The sequence below is a fragment of the Schistocerca serialis genome, chromosome 1 (genome assembly GCF_023864345.2).
Source record: "Schistocerca serialis cubense isolate TAMUIC-IGC-003099 chromosome 1, iqSchSeri2.2, whole genome shotgun sequence".
Lineage (NCBI taxonomy): Eukaryota > Metazoa > Arthropoda > Insecta > Orthoptera > Acrididae > Schistocerca > Schistocerca serialis.
The window spans coordinates 1,106,796,284-1,106,818,878 of record NC_064638.1 but is presented as its reverse complement, the minus strand read 5'-3'; the positions used below and the strand labels follow the sequence as shown (position 1 = coordinate 1,106,818,878).

At 41.3% G+C, this 22,595-nt stretch overlaps 1 protein-coding gene across 2 annotated transcripts in view; it reads left to right on the top strand.

The window, feature by feature from the left end:
• Positions 1-14,059, top strand: part of LOC126416573 (keratin, type I cytoskeletal 10-like) — a 173,796-nt gene extending 159,737 nt beyond the window's left edge. Inside the window, exons 1-4 of one of the 2 annotated variants that reach the window (XM_050084325.1) lie at positions 3,410-3,563; positions 7,701-7,799; positions 12,029-12,233; positions 13,961-14,059. In XM_050084325.1, the coding sequence (XP_049940282.1) occupies positions 3,500-3,563; positions 7,701-7,799; positions 12,029-12,233; positions 13,961-13,976 (384 nt within the window). In that variant the 5' untranslated portion in view covers positions 3,410-3,499 and the 3' untranslated portion in view covers positions 13,977-14,059. Of the gene's footprint in view, positions 1-3,409; positions 3,564-7,700; positions 7,800-12,028; positions 12,234-13,960 lie in introns of those variants that run through there. The other variant, XM_050084333.1, reaches the window with a different exon arrangement.
• The last annotated feature ends 8,536 nt before the right edge of the window (positions 14,060-22,595 follow it).

Sequence of the window (22,595 nt, the reverse complement as noted above, 5' to 3'; positions counted from 1 at the left end):
CCTTTAATCACACATGTAGAGCGGCGATCCCGTAAATATAGCGGATTAAGTTGGTATGCCTGAAGTCAATGGGGGTTCTGTTCGTCGCCCTCATTACTGCCCCTTACAAAATAAGTATACTAAATGAAACTCACCTTATAAGCGGCAGAAACTCTTAATATATGAAGAACGGGAGTACTTAAAGAGACTACACCGCTGGAACGATAGATTCACAGAATGATATTGGGATCTCGAAGAACAGAAGATGGTCATTTAAGGAACTAACAACGAACCGTATACCAAGACATAGGGAATATCGGACATCACCAGGAAAAGAAGGACCGCTGTCTCCGGACGCATGCTTAGAATAGACCTCGACATGTTAGCACACGAACAACAGTGCGCTGGATCCAAGAAGTGCCAAGAGATCTGGAAGAAATGAGAATACAGGACCCAGAGATATACAGCAGGGCGATTTTTAAACAAAAAATTCGAAAAACAAAATTATCAATGAAAGGAGAGTGAAGAAGTTTGCAAAGTGTGAGTGTGAAAGAACATTGGACTAACGGAAAGACCAGAAGAAACGAAACTGATCCGAACTTGGTCCTCAGATAGCCAAAACGAAAAGAAGAAGAAATGTTGGAATTTAAGCTTCCAAGAATGCCACACTATTGGCTTTTTTCGAAAGTCATGAGAGACTAAATGAGCTCCCTTTACTTCCTTATAACCAAAAAAGATAAATAAAATCTTACCAAAGACAGGCACTAAAGAAATGTAGAAAAAGAGAAATTGGTGAAGAGCGAACTCTGCATCTCCTATCGTCGTCCGTCTATTTTATTTAAAAATGAGTCTATTCCGTCGAAAACACACAATGAAACCAACGAGACATCTGTATCGTGTCCACCAAAATTATTCTTTAAGTGGCCAGTGGAAGCGGTATAATACTGTAAATATGTCGCTAGACAAGGAAAAGAAACAACTTATCTTGGAAAATGTTGCGCGTTTAGTCTCTTCACTTGTAAGGAAAAAGTGCTGCGAAAACGCCACCAAAGCGAAACATAATTATATTGCAATACTGGTAAAATTAGCGATAAAATAAAAATAGGGAGTTATAAAATACAAAATTTACACAGTAATAACTCTAAAGTAGACCACACCATTCAATAAAATAGATTACACTCCTCTCCAACTACATTCTAGGCACGAATAGAAAATGTATGTGAGAAAAAATTAGGACATCGCACCTTCTATATTTCCCTCTACTTCTTCCAAATTGCCAGTTTCAAAGACAATAGTCCATCGTTGAACTGAATCGATAACACTAAATATTCTTGAGAATAAGAATCAAAGACAAATCGAAGTCAAAAGCAAAGCGCCGCTTCGTCGTTCAGACGGGCCATGAAGCACCGACCAGCCGCCGTGTCGTCCTCTGCCATTCGGCGTCACTCGGATATGGTATAGGGGGGCGTGGGGTTAGTACGCGGCTCCCCAGCCGGTTTTCGGCTTCACAGACCATGAATAGCTATTTCTCAGTCGAGTAGCTCCTCAGCTGACGTCGCGAATCTGAGAGCACACGGTCCGAGTACCACTCAGAAACGTTGACCACGTAGCTCAGCAGACGGACAGTTACGGTGCTTCAAAGTCATATCTGTATCCTCGTTCAAAGAAGCTACAGATATACTTGCATCCTATGACAGTACTATAAAATGGTACCAAACAGTTACCCATTCGATATAACTGTGTGTTTTATTTCTACACTTACGAAGAAATATGCTATAAGGAATGCTGTTATGCAAGATGCAACTGCCTGCTTACTTGTAAGGTCTGGTGGTCAGTCAGTAAAAGGTATGCTTGGAAACCGAAAGACTGAGGTATCAAATCCCAATCGAACTATGGATTTTCTCAGTCTGCCTCTCAACGAAGAGAAGATTCGCCAGAAACGACACGTGGATTCTGATTCCATATTACACTACAGTTCTCCTTTCCCCACTTGTATTACCGGGACAGGTTAAGGACACACACGTCGCCGTAGCGGTGTCCAACTGAAAGACTTGCACCAGGCCATTGAACTGTACGAAATAATTATTCTACTTCACTACGCTACACGTTACAATTTACTGTACACTCACACCTGTTAAAGCAGGTGCTCCACTCGTCGTCCTCGCATTGAGGTGCAATAGTACACTCGTCTCGGCAGTGGCTTACGAAATATTTCGAATACACCCGGATCATTTCGTAAAGCTTGACAAGATTGAACAGTTCGCTGCTCATCAGTGGGTGAGTTGTCCATTTCACTTCTCAAATGACCCCAGACATAAAAATCCATGGGATTGAGGTCAGGCGATGAGATGAGGCGATCATGGAAGGCGAGGTGTAGACGCTGCCCTTGGATCATATTCGTGCGTTAGACGTCTTATATCAGCAGCAAAATTTGCTGGTGCCTCGTAATGCTGCCCCATCATGCATGTCCATTGGATGGAAGTTGAGTACCGTTAGGTGGGACAAAATCGTTTCATATACCAACAAGGACAATATTTCATGCCGAAGCAATGACGCTTTCGCAGTTAATCCCTCAATAGGCTCGTTTTCAGATCCGTGCTTACTGCAACTATTTTGCTTCCATTATCAAATAGTTCCACCGTATTAGTTTTCACTTTTAATTATAATAAACACTGTAGATCAGACCCCATCTAAGCTCCAGAGACGAAACCAAAATCCCATGTACGTCTGACGTTCGACATTTCTTAATACGAATCCCACACTTCAGTACGGTATTAGTACATTTACGTACATTCGTAAGCTACTTTTGTGACACTCAGTACCATGAAACACATTTTTCCAGATACTTATTGAGGTATGCCACACTTGCAAATCTGTGTGTAGAAAAAAATGGCTCTGAGCACTATGAGAATTAACTTCTGAGGTCATCAGTCCCCTAGAACTTAGAACTACTTAAACCTAACTAACCTAAAGACGTCACACACATCCATGTCCGAGGCAGGATTCGAACCTGTGACCGTCGCGGTCGCGCGGTTCCAGACTGTAGCGTCTAGAACCGCTCGGCCACCACGGCCGGCTGTGTGTCGAGTGCACTCGTTTTTGGCAGCCGGAAATTCACGGAAGGAAATCGGAGGCTCTGTTGGCGACCGTTACGGGTTCTGGCCTTGAGTCGTGATAGCACTCAGCCTGTGGGTCAGCGACTCGAACGGCCCAAACGATGACCGTGCGACTACGACATGACAGGGAAGATTTTAGGGAACGGTGGCTTCTCGGAACTCGTGAATACGAGGTCCAGCCTTGACGTCTGTATCAGCAGAATATGTGAAGCACTACTCGAGTTCGCGGAGCCTAATTGGCCACATGTTGGCGTCGAAGGCCAGAGTCGTTGTAGATATGCCCGCCGCAAAGGCAGAAGTAGAGGGGCAACACCCCGTGTGCGCTCTTGGGCAGCGTGACGCCGCACGCCGCGACCGTGCTATAAAAGGCCGGCTGCTGCCGTGGTCAGACAACAGTCCGCAACATGAGGTGCCTGACACAGATCGCTCTCGCCGCCGTGCTCTGCGTCCTCCTCCTCTCCTGGACGGGTAAGGCCTCCCACAGCGAGCAGATATCATCAGTTTGACGTCTGTCGCAGATATTCTTGGTAGATGTAAAAAGATATCCATTCACAGAAGCCTGTAGAACAATGTTTCGCGTCAATCAGATTCTGTCCAAGTCTGCTTCTAAGACTTCTATGTCCATTTACCCAAATGATCAAAAATAACATTTATTAACAGTCTATTTCATAGTTAGTTCCACAGATACTATTAATTTGTTCTAAGAAGTTATTTTCCTGCGTGAAACTATTTTTATTTGAAATCTCTATCATATATATAAACACTTTTTAGTTTTGACGTAACATTTCACGAAAGTATCCCACATACGTGCTACAATTGAAAGGCAAGGCAGCAGCAGTCGGCCATTGCAGTGTAAACACTGCCGACTACAGCTCCCATGCCAGACTCCGTAGTTATTTCAAGCCTTTCGATTGTTTACTTGTTCCACAAAAGACGTTCACTTAAACTCAGTAAAACCACTGTAAGTTAACAGATAGTTCCACTTACGAGAATCGTAACTAATCATGTGTCTAGATCGTATAAAATAGGGCTAAGATAAAAATTCAGCGTAGGCTTACCTTTTTGCTGCATATAACGACGGAGCCCGGAGAGAGAGCTCTATATGGACGTGATTACACTGCTATAGCCAATTCCAGGCGCCTTACCTTGCATTTACAGCTTCTGAGAGTAAAAGTGGTCCTATCACGCTTTCTTGAGCGACGCCGAATATTAATTCGTATTCCGATCAGAACTTACCTTCTAATTATGTACAGTCTAATTTTGTCAAAATGATTTCCCTCATACATTTGGATTCCATGTTTAAGTGTCATACGCTGGTTTAATGTTTGCACATTGAGCTCTGCTCACGCTAGATTCTCCTTGAGATTTGAGATCATGATTAAGAACACATATATACCATTGTTATAAGATTTTTTTTCCTTTAATAGAGTTATTCTTGTGACAGAGCTTAGTCCCCCTTCAGTTAACGTTTATTTCTTGCCGCCAATTTCCGGACAATGACAGGGACATTGGTGTACATCGAACATCGAACCTCATAAGCTTTGTTTCATGAAATGGACAGGGCAAGAGACAGGATTAGAGTTTAGCTTTCCGTCGCCGATAACCTCCGTAGAGACAGAGTCAGACTCAGCTAAGGGTAGGAAAGGAAACGCAGTCGGCCGTGCCTATTCCAGGAAATCAGCTATAATCGATTTAGAAAAACAACAAGATGTTTAACTCTGGATTGTTGTAAAGGCGTTTGGAATCCTTTCGAATACGAGACCAGTGTTTCAGCACTGTGCCATCCTCCTATTGTTGTTTGTTGTGTTGCTGAGATGCAGATTGGGAAGCTGTCCAGTGTTTGCCTGCAACGGTAAGAGGAAACGCCTATAAATCATATTTATCTTTCCCGGCGTCCCAGATCATCCGCCGGTAACCTGAAGTTCAGGTTATATACTGATGGAGCTCTCATGTGCACGTCACCAGCTAGAGTTCAACGTGTTGCCCAGCAAGAGCATTTAGACCAATAGTATCCGATCTTAGCATGAACTACCTATAGCGTTCGTGTCTGGTGCAAAGGATGTAGTTGTTTTTCTTAGGCTGAATAAATAATTGTTAACTAAACTCGAAATGCGTTACGTTACGCAGTAGCGGAATCATGTTAACGATATGGCATACCTCAGTTGTGTGCAGTTTAGGAGACTCACTGAAAAAAATTATTCTTAGACGTTCCCACAATATACTATACGACGCAAAAGCATACACGACTGCATGTTTTATCTTCCTAGTACCTTGGCATATATGGGAAACTGTATTATATTATTTGTACGGTTTTTACAGAAACAGTGTAACGCAAAGTATGAGGAGTTTTGTGAACAAAGGGAGTAAATAATATTTTCGGGTAGTCATCGTTTGCTTAGTAATGACCTAAAGTGCGGTACATGTATTTTGCAGAATCATTATGGGACTGAGTTTCACCTTTCTTTACGAATACAAATTCTCCTTACTTTCTTTGCCTAAATATTTCTGAGCACTTCTTTTCCGTTATCAGTAGATACCTTTCATTTGCGTACCTCAAAATATTAAATGTTTAACAATAAAAGTGACGAGTGGAAGATTACGGCGAAATCCTTCTTAGCAGAAAAATGTTAATGCGTAATTTTCCATACAACATTGTTATTATTAAAACGGATAGTATTTTCAGATGTTAACGAATAAGTGCGCCCTGGTAGTGTCACATATAGACCATACAGCAGAACATTAGTAATGAAATGTGTTTAAACAGATATACCAAATAATACATCCCATGACAGCTACATACTTTCTGTTCTATTTAACCAAACAGCTGCCTTCTCTGAGACCTTACTCACAGCGATCACCCATCTCTGAAATGATCTTCCTCACTTTATCACACTGCAAAATAACATCTCAGTTGTCAAAAGACGATTACCGGCTTCTTTCCTAAATCAGAAAGACTTCCGTCCTTGATTTCGAAAGTACCCGTTACTCCGTTAGAAACAGCTACTCTCATTTCCCATGAGACTCCTCCATATCGTTTGCTGGTGTTGTCAACCTGCCTTTCTCTTTCTAGCAAGAAAGGAGTAGAAAACGTTGTATCTCATTATTGCAATCTTTCTCATATTTCAATTATATCTTGTTTTAAATTGTTACCATTATTATTAAATTTCTGGAACAATAATGCAAAAAGATTGGTATATGTGTAGCTAAGGAGCGATGTTAAAGAGGGTATTAAGGGGTTAAACTGATCACGTCAAATGACTACTAACTAAAATCGGCGTTCGTCACTACACCACTCGCACATTTTGCAGCGTCAGAACATCCGTCAGATGTAAGCTCGTACATCTAAAGTGATCTGTCAGTTGCCAATGTCATACGTAGAGTCATTATTGAATCTGTGATCGCAAGAGAATCTCATGTATTCCTTTCTTTGCCAATGCCGGCGGAGCTTTGCTACGTGTCCAAAAAGAGTTATCTGCACTGGACACAATATGATTAAAATCACTTCTACATGGTAAATAAGTAATTTAAGAAATATGTTAATGTAGCATATTGTCACGAATAATATCTTTTTTGCCGTGTATTAACCTTCTGTTATTCCGATGGAGGTGTCGGCAAACATAATGTCATGAAGCATTGTGAAAAGTGACGCGTCTTTCTGTGGCCCGTGACTCAGCAAGGAGAGAAGAAACGAAATATTTTTGACGTAAATCAAGTAATTTTTAACTAATAATCTAAATTACGATGATGAACGTAGTACATATTTTCATTGCACTATTGCTTAATAGAGATAGGATGAAAATTTTATGTTTGCCATGCAGAAACGTCAGTGAACGGTTCAGTTATCAGAGAATCAACAGAATTAACATCCTGTAGAATATGAGGAAACATTACTACAAGCATAGCCCACAATAATGTGTGTAAAGAAATAAAGTTAAGTGATACTGAATACATGTTTGGGTATCACTTTAATTAATTAAATCAAATTGATTCTGTTTATGACGTGACAAGAACGTTAGCAGTTTGATTAAGCTTTTGCCTATTTTATGGTTCACGAAAAGGACTATATTTACTTTGTCGTCGCACCAAATCGGCGAAGTATACTCAAGGCGAGTATGTGGTTCACTGAAGTGCAAATACACACAGTCCGACAACTGTACTGTGAGACAAGGAAAACAGTTTAAGGACTTCAGCAAGGATATAACAATTCACCCTCTTGTGTGTTTCTGTGCGTGATTGTGTTTGTGGATCTGCGTTCGCCAGCACCATTTCGTATGAGGGTCTGGGTTGCTATGGTGTGTTAATAAGGAAGATGTGAGTAGGTTGCTTTGAATTCAGGAAACTAATTGATAGTTGTCAAAAAAGTTAAACAGTACTTAACTTAATAAGTGATTTACAGTATTTGTTTCTTGACAGTTTAGCAACATTTAGAATAGCGTTATGTTTCTCTGCGAGTACATGAAATAGCGCCATTTCAGTCTGAGACTACTTTTTATGTTCTTAATTTGGGTATCAAATCTGAACAGCATCTCCAGTTCTCATACTTCCCAACATTATAGTCGTTAGTTCAATACCTTTCCTCACCATATAACAAATGAAATCTTCTAGATGCTGCACCGACGCCAGACGCCAATGAAGAAGCGGTAAAGATTCACGAAGAGAAGGTACCCTCTGAAGAAGTCCCAGCTGCTCTTCAGCCTGCAGAAGGTAAGCTTAAAAGCTAACGGTAAATGTGTGTACACACTGTCTAGATTACACTTACAACTCTTTTTACAGATACATGTATTACTAATTTCTACATCCCTCTCTTGGAAACAGATATTGGTGAGAACAGATATTCTACAGCATATCATCTCCTGAACATTTCATTGCTGTTATCATTTCTTGGATGGGAGATATACTGAATTCCCCTATAATTTGCTCGCATTTCGTCTCATGAATTTGTATGAGAAGGACATGTACTTCTTCGGAATCTCGCCAATTGCTGTTATATAAAACCTTTTTCTAACAAAACTGTATTCTATGTGAATAGAAGTAGTATTTTCTGAATATGTCCTCAGGAATCCTTGAAACTACGCAATATATTATTCTGAAAATGATTGAAGGTACGACATGTTAATAAATTGTTGATGGATTTGCTTAGTTTCTTTATTAACGTGTCGATATTACGGCCCTACAAGTCACATACTGCACTGCAATAACTCTTAAGGACGTCAGACGGGCTGACGTAGAGCAGGAGAGGCACAACAGGACTTTTAATTTCCACTGTCTATATTTTTACAAATAAATTCATAAAATTTTGTCAGCATGAGCAGGAAGAATTCAGGATTCACATTCATAGCAGTGGAAGTTCAAAAACATAACAAAATAAAGTTTTTTACGTGTGAAAATTCATTTTTTTACTTACTATTGGCTGCATTTGTTGCTTTAGGTACACTTTTCTTCATAAGTAAGACATATTTTCCGATGAATTTTGCACAGCATAAAAAACTATACTTAAAGGTGTATGATTAAGAACGAATAACTACATGTTTACAAATTGTTTGGAGAAATTAGTAACTGTTACTGCAGGCAAAGCAGAGCTGTATATGTAACAGGAAAAACAAGCTATGGGTCAGGCATGATTTCTATAATAAATTAAATAATACTCAACTGTACCGATCATTACAAACTGAAGGAGACAATTACTGAATGATTAAATAAAATATGGAAGCCAAACAGTCTGGAGTACCACACACAAATATCACAAATTTTTTGTTTCTGTCTGGGGCATCGGACAATATTGTGCCAGAAATAACTTACAAATTGTTCCAACCTGCGGTTCTGATCAAGGTTTTTTGGAGGCGTTCGTCATATTTAAGAAAAATATTGGAACTGGAAATACCCTCCCGTTTATTCTCAATTACGAACACTTCCGGTGCTCTATCAGCTAACATGGTATTTGGCTGAAAAGAAGGGAGGCTTTAAAATAAAAAGGATGTAAAAAAACATGCTATGCCTTTGGAGTATATAGTATTGAGTGGAACTGTACGGAGTGCTTTGTAATGTGCCTCATCCACTCTAGGTATATTGTCTATTTGGAATCTATATTCTCATAACAGACCTCCCCCTACAAATGTTACCTTCCTCGAGGCAACTACGAAACGACAACCAATATTATTTATATGACGGGTTCTTTTCTCAAGGTCCGATCAGTCGAGGAATAACAACCACAGTGAAAATCCGGTAAAGCTTTGTGCTGGTGTGTTGCGCAGTGTCTCTAGTATGCTGTCGATCGCACTTTTCAGTTCTGAGCGCACAGAGGGCACGTAAAGATGTCTAGAACAACTGAGTTCCCCACCAAGTGTGAAGCGCATGCTGTCATTCGCTTTCTTCATGCTGAGGGTCTCCAACTGATTTCAGACCGTCCACACAACGTAAAGATCACGCGTGTCAGCAATGCGTGGCAGTGCTGCAGGTACTTTGAAGCAGGACGTAGAGACGTTCTTGTTGCAAGCGGTCAGAGAAGGAAGTGAGTGTCAAGCGATGGGCTTGTTCAGCGAGTGGATCGTCTGGAAAGAGCAGTTCAGAACAAGCTAAGAGGAATGTTGTCATCAGGCATTGTCCTTCATCACGACAATACTCGTCTGCTTACTGCAGTTGCAACAAAGACGTTCTTGCAGCGTTTTCAATGGAAAGTGTTTGATCAACCACCATACAGCCCGGAACTGGCTGCTTTTGATTTTCATCTCTTTACTCTCACAATCCATAGGCTATAAGGCCAGCATTTTGGCACAGACAACGAGGTGCAGGTCAGTGTGGGGAACTGACGAAGAGCACAGGCGGCCACCTTCTATGACGAAGGTACTGGAAAGATAGTACAACGCTCCGACAAATGTCTAAGTCGGGGCGGAACTGGAAGGTGTAGCTGAATGTCGCAAATAAAACATTTGTGAGTTTCACTGTGGTTTCCATTTCGCGACCAAAAGGACCCCAGAAAAAAAAGAAAGCCCTAGTAAATTAATGATGTGGGCATAAATACGAAATAAATCCAATGGTTCGGCAGATGAAACAATTTGGTTCACGTAGACCGTTCCAGGACTCAAATACCCATGATATATATGTGCGGAATGAAGAGATGAAACAAAATTTGTACCGAGACCAGGATTAGAGCCGAGGCCTCCTGCCGACAAGGCAGATGCGCTCACAACTACGCCACCCTGCTACAGAGGTTTTGCACCCATGAACTAACCTAGATAGCCTCCCTCCTCAATCAAAATTCCCATTCACGCCTCAGCCCGCTCGGTATTCCCCCTAAACTCGAACAAAATCTATATTGGAACAGTTTTTGATGTTTCTGAGCAACAGTCATACAATAAAACTTGCTGGCCGATTAAAACTGTGTGCCGGACAGAGACTCGAACTCGGGACCTTTGCCTTTCGCGGGAAAGTGCTCTACCATCTGAGCTACCCAAGCACGACTCACACCCCGTCCTCACAGCCTTACTTCCGCCAGTACCTCATCCCATACTTTCCAAACTTCACAGAAGCTCTTCGCAGGAAGTTTCATATCAGAGCACACTCCGCTGCAGAGTGAAAATCTCATTCTAGAAACATCCCCCAGGCTGTGGCTAAGCCATGTCTCCGCAATAGCCTTTCTTTCAGGAGTGCTAGTTCTGCAAGGTTCGCAGGAGAGCCTCTGTAAAGTTTGGAACTTAGGAGATGAGGTACTGACAGAAGTAAGGCTGTGAGGAGGGGGGCGTGAGTCGTGCTTGGGTAGCTCGGATGGTAGAGCACTTGCCCGCGAAAGGCAAAGGTCCCGAGTTCCAGTCTCGGTCCGGCACACAGTTTCATATCAGCGCACGTTCCGCTGCAGAGTGAAAACCACATTCCGGAATCATACAATAATTTTTTAATGAACATATCGCCATTTGACTGTATTGTTGTTTATTTAATTACAACCAAGGTTTCGGCCATTTATGCCATTTTCAAGAAATTGAGTTTATGTCATCAACGTATATTGCAGGACATGGCCAATTTTGAGCTTGATGTCTTGCAATGTATATTAATGACATAAACTCAGTCACTTGAAAATGGCATAAAACATCGAAACCTGGGTCGTAATTAAATAAAAAATACAGTCAAATGGCGGAGTGTTCATTTAAAACATGTGGAACAGTACCTCAGCATCGAATGAAATGTGACCAGGACACCCATTTCCGAATCCCGACCTTGGTACAAATTTTCATTCGCCACTTCAGCCTCCACACGTACACAAAAGATTCGAAGTTTGCTTTATAATCGGTCCTTGGATTTTTTTTCAGTTTTTGTTTCTTTTATTTTCAATAGCGCTTTGTGTACGTAAAAATCATCGTGTTGTACGCACTTCCTCCTGTAACAGAATGAGTTCAATTCACAGGTAAGATAACGGCAAGGTCAAGCACTCGCCAGGGTAGCCGAGAGCGCTAACGCACTGCTTCCTGGATTCGGATAGGCACACCGGCCCCGGATCGAATCTGCCCGGCGGATTAACGACGAGGGCCGACGTGCCGGCCAGTCTGGATGTGGATTTTAGGCGGTTTTCCACATCCCGCTAGGTGAATACCGGGCTGGTCCCAATGTTCTGCCTTAGTTACATGGCTCGCAGGCATCTGAACACTTTCGCACTATTCCCTGGATTACACACGACGCAGACAGTTGGGGTACACTGATTCCGTCCCGGGGGGTACGGGCTGGCGGCAGGAAGGGTATACGGCCACCCCTTAAACATTAACGCGCCAAAACCGATTAACGATGACTGACCCTGCGTAACTGTGGGACAAGGCTCAAGCGATAGATAGATAACGGCAAGGTCATAGGAACAAACCTTCACACAGTGTGAAGTTCAAAGTAACTTTATGGGGCATTCACAGTGATTTATAGCGCACACATTTAACGGTACATGATTGCCCCCGCAGGTGAAGCAGCAGCACGTGTGAAGCGCGGAGGCGGCGGCTGTAACGTTTGCGGAGGCGGCGGCCACGGGGGCGGCCACGGAGGCGGCCACCACGGGGGCGGCGGCTTTGGGGGCGGTCTCAGCGGCAGCCACTCCCAGAGCAGCTCACAGGCCTCCAGCTCCAGCTCCAGCGGCAGCTTTGGGGGCGGCTTTGGCGGCGGCAAATTGTGAGTAACAGAACCCACGGTTCCTGCACCTAATACTACTGCACAAACGACACAGACGTGTTGAAAAAAAAAACCTTACTCACAGGAAGGCACATTCGGAGTGGTTTTATTTGCCTTCCGTATAAATCTCTCTCACTCCTGTAAAGGGGCAATTTTTAACACATTCGCTATTTCTGCTTGTAACTATTTGTCATTGTGCAGACATCAGATAACTTAACATATTGAAGAAGAACTGTCTGGAACGCAAGCAAAATATTATCTATTCTAAATTTATTCACATTTATTAATCAGTCACAATCCTCTTTATCGTTACCTGAAGCACTTTGCCAGCTTTGTGTTTTACGTGCGAAATTTCTTCGAACTGATCATACGGGAATGAAGTCGCAAGAAGGCCACGTAATGATGACAGTAACTATCGAAAGCAGTAGTGGCTGTTGTAATTTGAAAAACTGCGAATGTGATTGAGAAATAGAAATTAATGGACATACAATTTGATAATTACAGAAGCTCTAACCACTCGATGGCAATTACCTGGTGGTTACAATTAAAGTACAGCTATTCACAGAGGTCCATTGCGGACTGTATTACCGTATGGCAACGAAACTTGGTAAATATTCTAATGCGTTAATGAGGAACCGATTTACGACGGAAAAATTATTTTCATCTTTGCCCACTAAGTGCATATCTGGCGCTGTGAGCGCTAGAAGACGTACACAAATGTTTCAGTATGTAACAGATTAGGAATGGGACATGGGCAGAAAAGGTCAAACAAGTGAGAAAGGCATAATTTTGATTTTATTATAAACCTCCACTTACACAATTCGACCCGTATGAGCACAGCAGACGTCCGCGAGACGTTCTACAGTGCAAGATATGCTCCTGGTGGCTAAACTTGGAATTAATTTTTTTCCACCATAAATCGGTTCCATACTAACGCACTAGCATATTTACCAAGTTTGGCTGCCATTCGATAGATAAAGCCTACACTGGACATCCATTAATAGCTCAATTTTAATTATAACCACCATAAATGAATATCTTATTCTATGTTATGAGTATTATTGTGTTACGTTACACTGCTTTTTAGAGGTAAAGCTTGAAAGAATGACAATCAAATGTGATGGTTGCTCCTTATTTTATATTATGACACAAGAATATGCATTTTCGTCCACTTGATAGGACAAAACCTAAGTTGGAACATCAATCCATTTATTAGTCTGTTACAAAGGCATTACCGAAGTATTCTGGTAACGCTAAGCAACTGCAACTACCACAGAAATTAAGCTGGAATCCTGTGATATTAAAGTATTCTGCAAAAATAGTAAGCGATAATTCTAAATGCATTGATAACTTACAATATACGTAAAATTGATAATGCAATATTTAACTTAAGGTGCTAGGTTCATAACATATAAGACACATACATACATTACATTTTTGGATACATATACATTTTTGGATGAAGCGTGGACGCGTAGCAACGACTGAAACGTCAATCACGCACTTTCAGTAGTGCTAACGCCGATAGGAGTATGTCATCTGATAGATATTGTAGGACATAAAAAATTATACAGTTACATAATGTGCTCTACATTTCGTTATAGCAATGTATTCGAAGGAACTGAACGGAAAAATAAAGTAACCTAAATCATTAAATACATACTTTTATCGAACGGTATAGATTTGAAAAAAAAATCAATGATATGTATTTGCTTTCTTTGTTTCAGTGGCCATGGAAAGTGAGACGCCTGGACGTGATCGCTTGCCTCTTCTGCTTAATGGTGCCGTTGTAACCTAGATCAAATAAACTAATCGCTTAACATTAATGAATCCTGTTTTATTCTTCCCTGATACTATAAGCCAGGAAAATCGTATTCTCGCTAAAGATAAATCAACGTAGCTGCGAAGGGGTCGATGATATGATATCCAAAAAGAACGCTTCGTGTATGTTCTGCAACAAAGTAGCTACACGGTATGTGAAGCACCCGAAACATTAGCATTATCCGTTGTTCACGCTGTTACTGACAGAAACGTAAGTCTGATTAAGACATACAGACGTCAGACGCATCTGCCTCCGTACCTGAGATATGCCTTTGCATTGGCGCTCGACTATGAGGCCGCAGGATCGAATCCTGTTCTTTGAAATAAAATTTTGTCACTAGTTAATGATGTGCTTCTGGGTGTGCTGTGGAGTTGTTGTTTCCATTTCATTAATCGAAACAACTCGGATGAACAAATAGAAAAACATCAATAATCTGAGAGAACTGTTTTGAAACCATGATCTCTGAATAATCCTTTATTTCACGATGACCGGTTATGTCAGAAGTTTGCTGTTGTCATCTGTCCTTTGGAAATTTAAAGAGCATACGTATCAATCAGATGCATGTACTCTACTTGAAAATTCTTAAGGAACAGAGAGAGTGTTGGACACGAATAATCACAGACAATGATGGACTACATTAAAAACAGTACGTACTTAATGGAGGTTGAATCTCCCCCTCCTTCCGAATTCCATCCATTGTCCACATTAGTTTACTTAGCTTGTCATGTGGAGTTAGCTCCAGTTCTCCTTATCCAGGGGTCTGATTCTTGAAGCTGAAAACGTCACATTTTAGGTGCTCATGGTTGGATAGATCTAAATTTGAAGGTTGTTGTTGCAGAATTTTTGTTTTTATGTAAATCTATTTTCTCACTTTTTAGCATATCGTACAGTCTTTTGATTTTTCACATTAACAGAGCCGAAATTACATTGTCCGCACATAATATAAAAATATGTCCGATCACATCAGGGGCATGCTTACGACTCTCACATTTTGCGGAAATAACTATATTCTTCAAAGCGTTTACATGTTTATAACATCGAGACCAAAACATTTTATAAAATAATTCAGTTTGTAAATTTTAGCTTGAAAAACACACACACACACACACACACACACACACACACACACACACATATATATATATATATATATATATATATATATATATATATATATATATATATATATATGTTTTGAGGAAAGCAACTGAGATAATATTGACCTATCCAAACTTCGAAAAATAATACTGGTATCGACAACTACTGTTGAGGAAAAGCAATGCTAGAGGAGGATGTTTCGTTACAAGGTGGAGTGATATATTTACAACAAAAAATGGTACAGATATCACCACATAGGCAAGCAGGTTAACAGATACAAACAACGTTCATGTTTGACACAGGTCAGGCTCCCAACATAAAGGTCGATACCGGACTCTCAGTAAGGAATATGCCCTCCTCGGACGCTTATGCACATTTTGCACCTGTTACTCATGCTGGCTACCAAACTGTTGACGAACTTCGCAGCATATTGTGCCATTCTCTCTCAAAGCGATTTTCTGTTTCTGCACGATTCGGGAAGGGTGTGTTCGTTGATAAACAAGTCTGTAAAGAATGTCCCAGGCATGCTATATGGGATTTAGGTCTATGAATTGCGCACGCCATTCAATACATTCAATATCTTTATTTTTCAGTGTATCCGAAACTCCAGTGGTTCTGTGTGGGCAGGCATTGCCGTCCATAAACAGGAAGTCGGGACCTACGGCAAGTCTGAACACACGGACATGATCTAGAATCCCTGCAATTCCTCTGTACTGTAACAATGCATCGCGCGAAGATACGCAGCAGTGTTCGGCCACTGTGCATAATGCCTTCCCACTCTATAAGGCCTAGGCCATACCGATGACGTTCATTGACATTCTCCGGTGTGCAACGAGTTTCTTTCTCTCTCTCTACACTAACTGGTGGTCAGAATCAATTGCCACTATGAAGCGGAACTCATCGGAGAACGTCACTCTGGACCCCTCTTGCTGACCCAGTCAACATACTTCATACGCCAGCGAAGTCTTTCTCGACTATGGTGTGACTGATCATAAAAACCAGCCTGATATAATCGTCGCGAAGTGGTTTGGCAGAGTCACGTGTACCGGTAACTTGCAAGGTCTGCAGCTATCTGCCAAGGAATGAGATGTCTGTTCTTTTTCGTCACTAGGGCTACGTATCGGTCCTCATGCTGTGTGGTACTTTGTCTTCGACCACTGCCGTACTTTCGCGTAGCATTTCTTCCTTCAGTGGCCTCTTTTAATCACGCAGTGACACTTCTGCACACACACATTACAGTGCCACAGTACTGACTCTTTGACCGGCATGGAGCCTTCCAACTGCTCGTCCACGATCGTAAGCATTCAAATGATGTCTTACTGACATGCTGCCGTACCACATGGAATACGGCATTAATTTGTTCTACAAAAACCTTCGTGAAAACTGTACTCCAAAATTGACGAATGAATACAGAGTATTCGTGCACAGGCTTCGTTATAGTCAACACGTCCCGCCCTCTACATTTCCTTTCACTATCGTTGGTCGGGTGTTCTGCAGCAGTTGTCGGTTATTCCATAGAACTTGGAAGCTATTCCTTAGTAATGTCAAGCAGCGTACTTTAAATTTCCGGAGATCAGATGATGATAACAAGTTTCTGCTGAAATCCGTCATCGTGAAATGAAACTGTTATTCAGCGATCTTAGCTTCAAAATAACTTTCTTTTCATCAGTTCAACAGATTGCTCCCACCACATAGCGTGAGTAACTTATAAAAATCTAAGAAATCATTTTATTGATAGCACTTGGCCAACAAGGACAGGAGAGACGATGGCCTGCAGTTTCTGACCATCACACTTTGCGCCAGTGACCCGAGTTCAATTCCAAACCTTTCCACCGTGTCACATTTAGAGCGGACAAGTGAAACTGCTGTCGACGATCCGTCCGTCAGATGAAACATTAAGATCGGTGGTCATCTTGTTATTATTCGAAAGGACTAGGCTATGTGTCGGAACTTGGTTTGCAACCTCGGCCTTCCATTCATCAATAAAAACAGGAACAACACAGAACGCTTCAGGCAATCATCACAGTAACCGACACGTTACAGATAATCACTTGACACACGTAATGAAACATCCGACGACGACAACGATAAAATATCTGCAGTAGGTCCCTGCTGAGGACGGTAACGAAGGATTACAGCATGTGCCTCCAACGCTCATTTGCGACTAATCACCATCTTCGCTTTTTCAGCCAGACGCCGGCAGCTAAGCGCCATCCATTACGGCAATATACAGGGAATCGAACAATGTAGACTACGCTAATACTTGGTTAGCTTTCGAGATATGCAAACAAAGTGTTTGACGAGTTATAGTATCCAAAGAAGGAATTATTTCACTCCATGACAAATATTCGAAATTTATTAGAGACAAATTAAGGCAACACTGTTTTTTTTAATGCAGTTTTGAACCTAATATAATTGAATTCGGTATCTCTTAAAATATGGCTTCAGATATATAGCCTTCGTTTTGTTTGGGGTAAAACGATTCACGTGATTATCTGGAGGCCAGACTAAATTTGTGGACCAAGGTTGCTGACTTCACACTTCCATTTTCATAGTCACATAAATTATGGAGAATAGTGATGAAATTCGGTCTTTCACGTACTATATTTTCCGATGATTTGTAGATTGTTACTTATTCTAAACCTTCTCTCGAAAGCTTATAAATGTTGTCTGTGTTGAATTAGAAATTCAGCATTGGGGAAATGTATTAGACAATTTCTGACAGAAGTAAGATAATTACATCAATCCCTCTTGAAGAAAGTATATTCACATCTATAAAGAAACCTGAATGTATGCTGAGAATTTATCGGGAGTCTATAGGCAGAAAATTGTCCTGGATGGATTCTACAACACAGAAATACCTGGGAGTAACTATTTACGTTAAACAAATATTGAAAAGAACACGAGCTTACTTGAGACTAACGCTAGTAACAAATTTCATATAACTGGCGACGCACGGATACTTAATATGTACGCACAAATTGAAAATTTAAAACGCTTTTACTATTTACAAGGAAACCCTTGAGTGTGAGGTCGCAAAAGGCCAGTGATGTTTACGGCATTCGACGTCCCACATATTTTCTACCATGCATGCACACTATTGGCTGCTAATGACAACAAGGAGAGAGGCTGCAGGTATCCAATGATGAGAACAATATGAGGTTATGAAGCTTAGATGAACCGCTTAGTCGACGAGTAACTGACAACAGTGCTACAATACTAGTGGTGTTCATCCAACGCAGAACAATCACAATGATCAACAAAGCTGACATTGCGTTATATCAATAACAACGGTTGCGGAAGTAGACATTTCGTCAGAAAGAAATGAAAGGAATTTCACGGAGAGAGAAACAAATGACTGATGAAATATTGTTTCTACAAGCTGAGTCAAAGGAACATGTGATGTCATATACGCTCGACTGCGCAGACTGTATATATGAGTAGTACAACGTTGACGATTCGTGCCAAAGTGAAAGTGATTCTGAAACTTGGGTCGAGCTATGTAGTTCACCATTCTTGTCGGACAGGGAGCCACAAATCCCGTCTCTAGTCAATCGTTGTAAGGGAAAATCGTTGTCCGAGGAACGGGCACTAAACATAGTTACATGCATGGGAGATCATCTCCAACCTATTAAAAAAAAAAAAAAGATACAGTTTACAAGATGTGCGTGATAGTGACCTACTACGTTATGCACATCAAATTGAATGCGACATAGATTACAATGTTTTCAAGGGAAGCAGTGGATGACTGCATAATTCAAAGAACGTAAGGTAACGGAATATTGAGCAAAGCTTTAACTTAACGACGCACAGCAAACAGCGGAATCGACCCGAAAACTGGAAATTAAAGATACCAAGAGAATTGTATCAAGATGAACTAATATCAATGCCTCAACGCATTCGTATACAGCTATGCCGAATGTTAATCTGGATGATAAATTAGCTGGTAGGCTATTTATTGCGCTGCGAGAAGATAGAGGTGCTCTGTCCCTACTGCGTGACCGTACAATGGCAGTAGGGAATATTTACGTCACAGCAAGCAAGAGTGGGAAAGTGGGGGTAAGACAACTATAACTACGATGTGAGCACTGTTTTTGGCCAACAGCTAGTCAAATAACTTGCTGCCGCGGTGCGTAGAAGCGCGGTCTGGGGCACCTTGTCACAGTTCGCGGGGCTCCTTCTGTCGGAGTTTCGAATCCTCCCTGGCGCATGGGTGTGTGTGTTGTCCTTAGCGTAAGTTAGTTCAAGTTAGATTAAGTAGTGTGTAAACCTATGGACCGATGACCTCAGGAGTTTGGTCCCACAGGAACTTAAGAAAAATTAAAAAAAAACTTGTTTTTACTTGTTTCTTGGTCTGTGTGTAAAATCATACTCATTTAAAGCAAACTATCCCTCCTGAAAACTGTTTGACATTGCAGTTTATACCACCTGGGACCACTGGAGTTCTGCATCTGAATGTTTAGTTTTTCGTCACCTGTAAAATATAGTATCGCGTTATCTGCAGCTAAGCCTTTAAGGATAGACAGTTTCACGAAAAGATTCACTACAGCCTGTTGTGCATTCACTTGCATACTATCACATTTAACAGCTCCTACCACCCCGTTAGAGCAATTTGATTCTATACTCATTATTCATGAGTGGATATCAAGCCGAACGTCCTGTACGGTTTGTAACTGCCATGGAGTTCGTCTTCGATCTTGATGGCCCGAACTTTTGTGATCACTGTGGGGGGCCCCCCATCCCCATACAGTCGGTACGCTACTGTGTGAGATGGCGTGCCTTGCAGTCCTGGTAAATGTGGTTGTAATTGCACCCACTGATTGACGTTGGTCCCTTCTTGTCTGTTGCACAACGTTGCGGTCATCTGCTGCTATTGTTGACAGTGGCCGACCACCTCCTCTTCTTCGGGCAGCAGTATCCCTTGTTTGAAATGTTGCTCATTCTCGTGAACCAAAGTTGTGAGCAATACCAAAGTCCTGGGCTAAGCTCGTCACACTTTGTCTGCCATTATTCTTCCCCGTGTGAAATCATTCAGATGTTGTCTCCCGACTATGTTCTAATGAACACCGTATCCACTAGCTGACAGACACATATTGACTTTTTCCGTTTCTTCCACTGTTTCATGTTGCAGAGTCAGACCAATTGGGCACTTTAGTCACGCTGATCTCACACCTTGTGGAATACAGTTTTCTGTGCATGACTATAGAATCTCTAGTATCATGCTCCTGCACTTTCATTTATTTCCACCGAATTGTTAATATGTTATTTATCTTATTTGTCTCGTCCTTAAATTTTGCAGAACGCTATAGCTCAACTCTGAATAAAGTATGTGAGGTGTTTCTGTATTTTCTGTAACAAGAAATCATCTGTAACGAAATACCCTTTTGAAATTAAGCACTAAACGGTACTCGACTGCACCCGTCATCGAACAGGATCGTCATGATGACCCTAAACCTCACCCTTCTTCATAAGACTCTATTGAATTACCTGATTCACCACTTTGCTCTGTCTCTACTGTTGTTGCATGTAATGCACGTGTTACACATGGCACAAGAGTAAAGAATGATGCGAGATGTAATCACAATCTTTTATGTTTACGTCATAGGTTGATGTAACTCTAGCGCTATGCTATGTAATACAATGGTGGAGTACGCGCGACCTGTCCCATCGTTGGTTGGTTCGTTGGTTTGGGGGACGGGACCAAACAGCGAGGTCATCAGTCCCATCGGATTAGGGAAGGAGGGAGAGGGTTGTCGGCCGTGCCCTTTCAAAGGAGCCTTCCTGGCATTTACTTGAAGCGATTTAGGGAAATCATCAAAAACATAAATCAGGATAGCCTGACGTGGGTTTGAACCGTCGTCTTTCCAAATGTGAGTCCAGTCTGATAACTACTGCGCCACCTCTGTCGCTGTCCCTTCGTTAATCAATCTTACACTTTCACATAACTTCTACGATAAAACAATTACACGCTACTTTAATTATTACCTGCCTTTGACAGCGAAAATAAATTTGTTTTGACTCCTCTTTATCAGTCCATAAAATTTGGTGTGACTGAAGTATTGCTTCATATTTACTATAGTCAATGCTAAATGTTAAGCACCACCATTTCTAAACTGCAAGTAGAACTTGAAGTGTTACTTGTCTCCTTGGCTCGACAGTACATCAGCACAACGTGAAAGAACAACGACGTCAGAGACAAGTATGTAACTTTATTAACGCAAATGGATCTGTTCTGTCAGTGACTAATGTCTCTGTCAAAGACGATTGCAGTTAATGTTTGAGATAAATGAGCATTAAAAATATTCTTCTCTTCTTCCTCTTGTGGGTTCACAAACCTGCGTGGGTCTTTGTCTTCTTAACAATTTTCTTTCATTCTGCCCTCTCCTTTGCTTTCATTCTCCAGCCTCTCATTCCCGGGGCTCCGATGTTTTCTTGCACGTAGTCCAGCCATCGTTTAAGCGGTCTTCCTTTTTATCTTCTTCCTGTTGGTTCCTTTGGAATATCTTGTTTGTAGTATTTGTGTCCTCCATCCTTAGGAAATGTCTCGGCAAGGCTATAGTTTTACTTTCATTTAGCCTTACCATATCACCTACTCGTATGAGGCGGCTCAACTCATGATGCTAAGATAATGAAACACCTACAGCCGTCCTTATGATGTCATTCATTGTGTAGCTTCCAGTTTCGGCGCTTCAGTGCACCATCTTCAGGCCTTAGTTGATGGTGACAGGGTAACCACCATTCGTATATACGATGCATCAGTGGCCAAATAACTGATTTACATAGACTACCTGTTACTGTGATGCCGTCTCTCCAGCCATCAAATATCAACTGTCAACTCATAATTGGTCCTTGCTCTTCATATACCATCATTATTACGAATCCCTCCATAAATTTTCCGACGTGTTATTGTTTCAAATATTCTGAATTGTTCTTCATCAGTGTTGGTAAGCGTCCGTGCTTCACATTCATATGTAATCACTGGCTTCATTATAACCTTGTATGTACTCATTTAGAGCTGTCGGTTTGCTATTATAGATGTCATTAACTTTTTAAATGTATGACAATTGCTATTTCCATTTAAAATCTCGGCTTTTCTTTCAGTGGACATGGAATTTAGTTTATTAATATTAGCCTATCACATTGAAAATTAAAACTTACTGCTGATCAGTTGTCCAGGATAGTGTCCCTTGTTCTATAGAATTTCATATATTTAGTTTGTGCTTCGTTATTTCCAGTCCCCTATACAGTACAGTTTCTTTCAATTCCACCAGTATTCTCTCCAGTGCCATCCTTCGTCTACTAATAACTGTAATGTCATCAGCCAACTGCGAGGTTCTTTATCTATGTGGTCAGATGTTTGTAGTTTCCGTATAATTCCTTGTAAGATCAAATTGAAAAGCATTCTGGAAAGAGGAGTCTGACTCCTTTACTGATATTAAAAC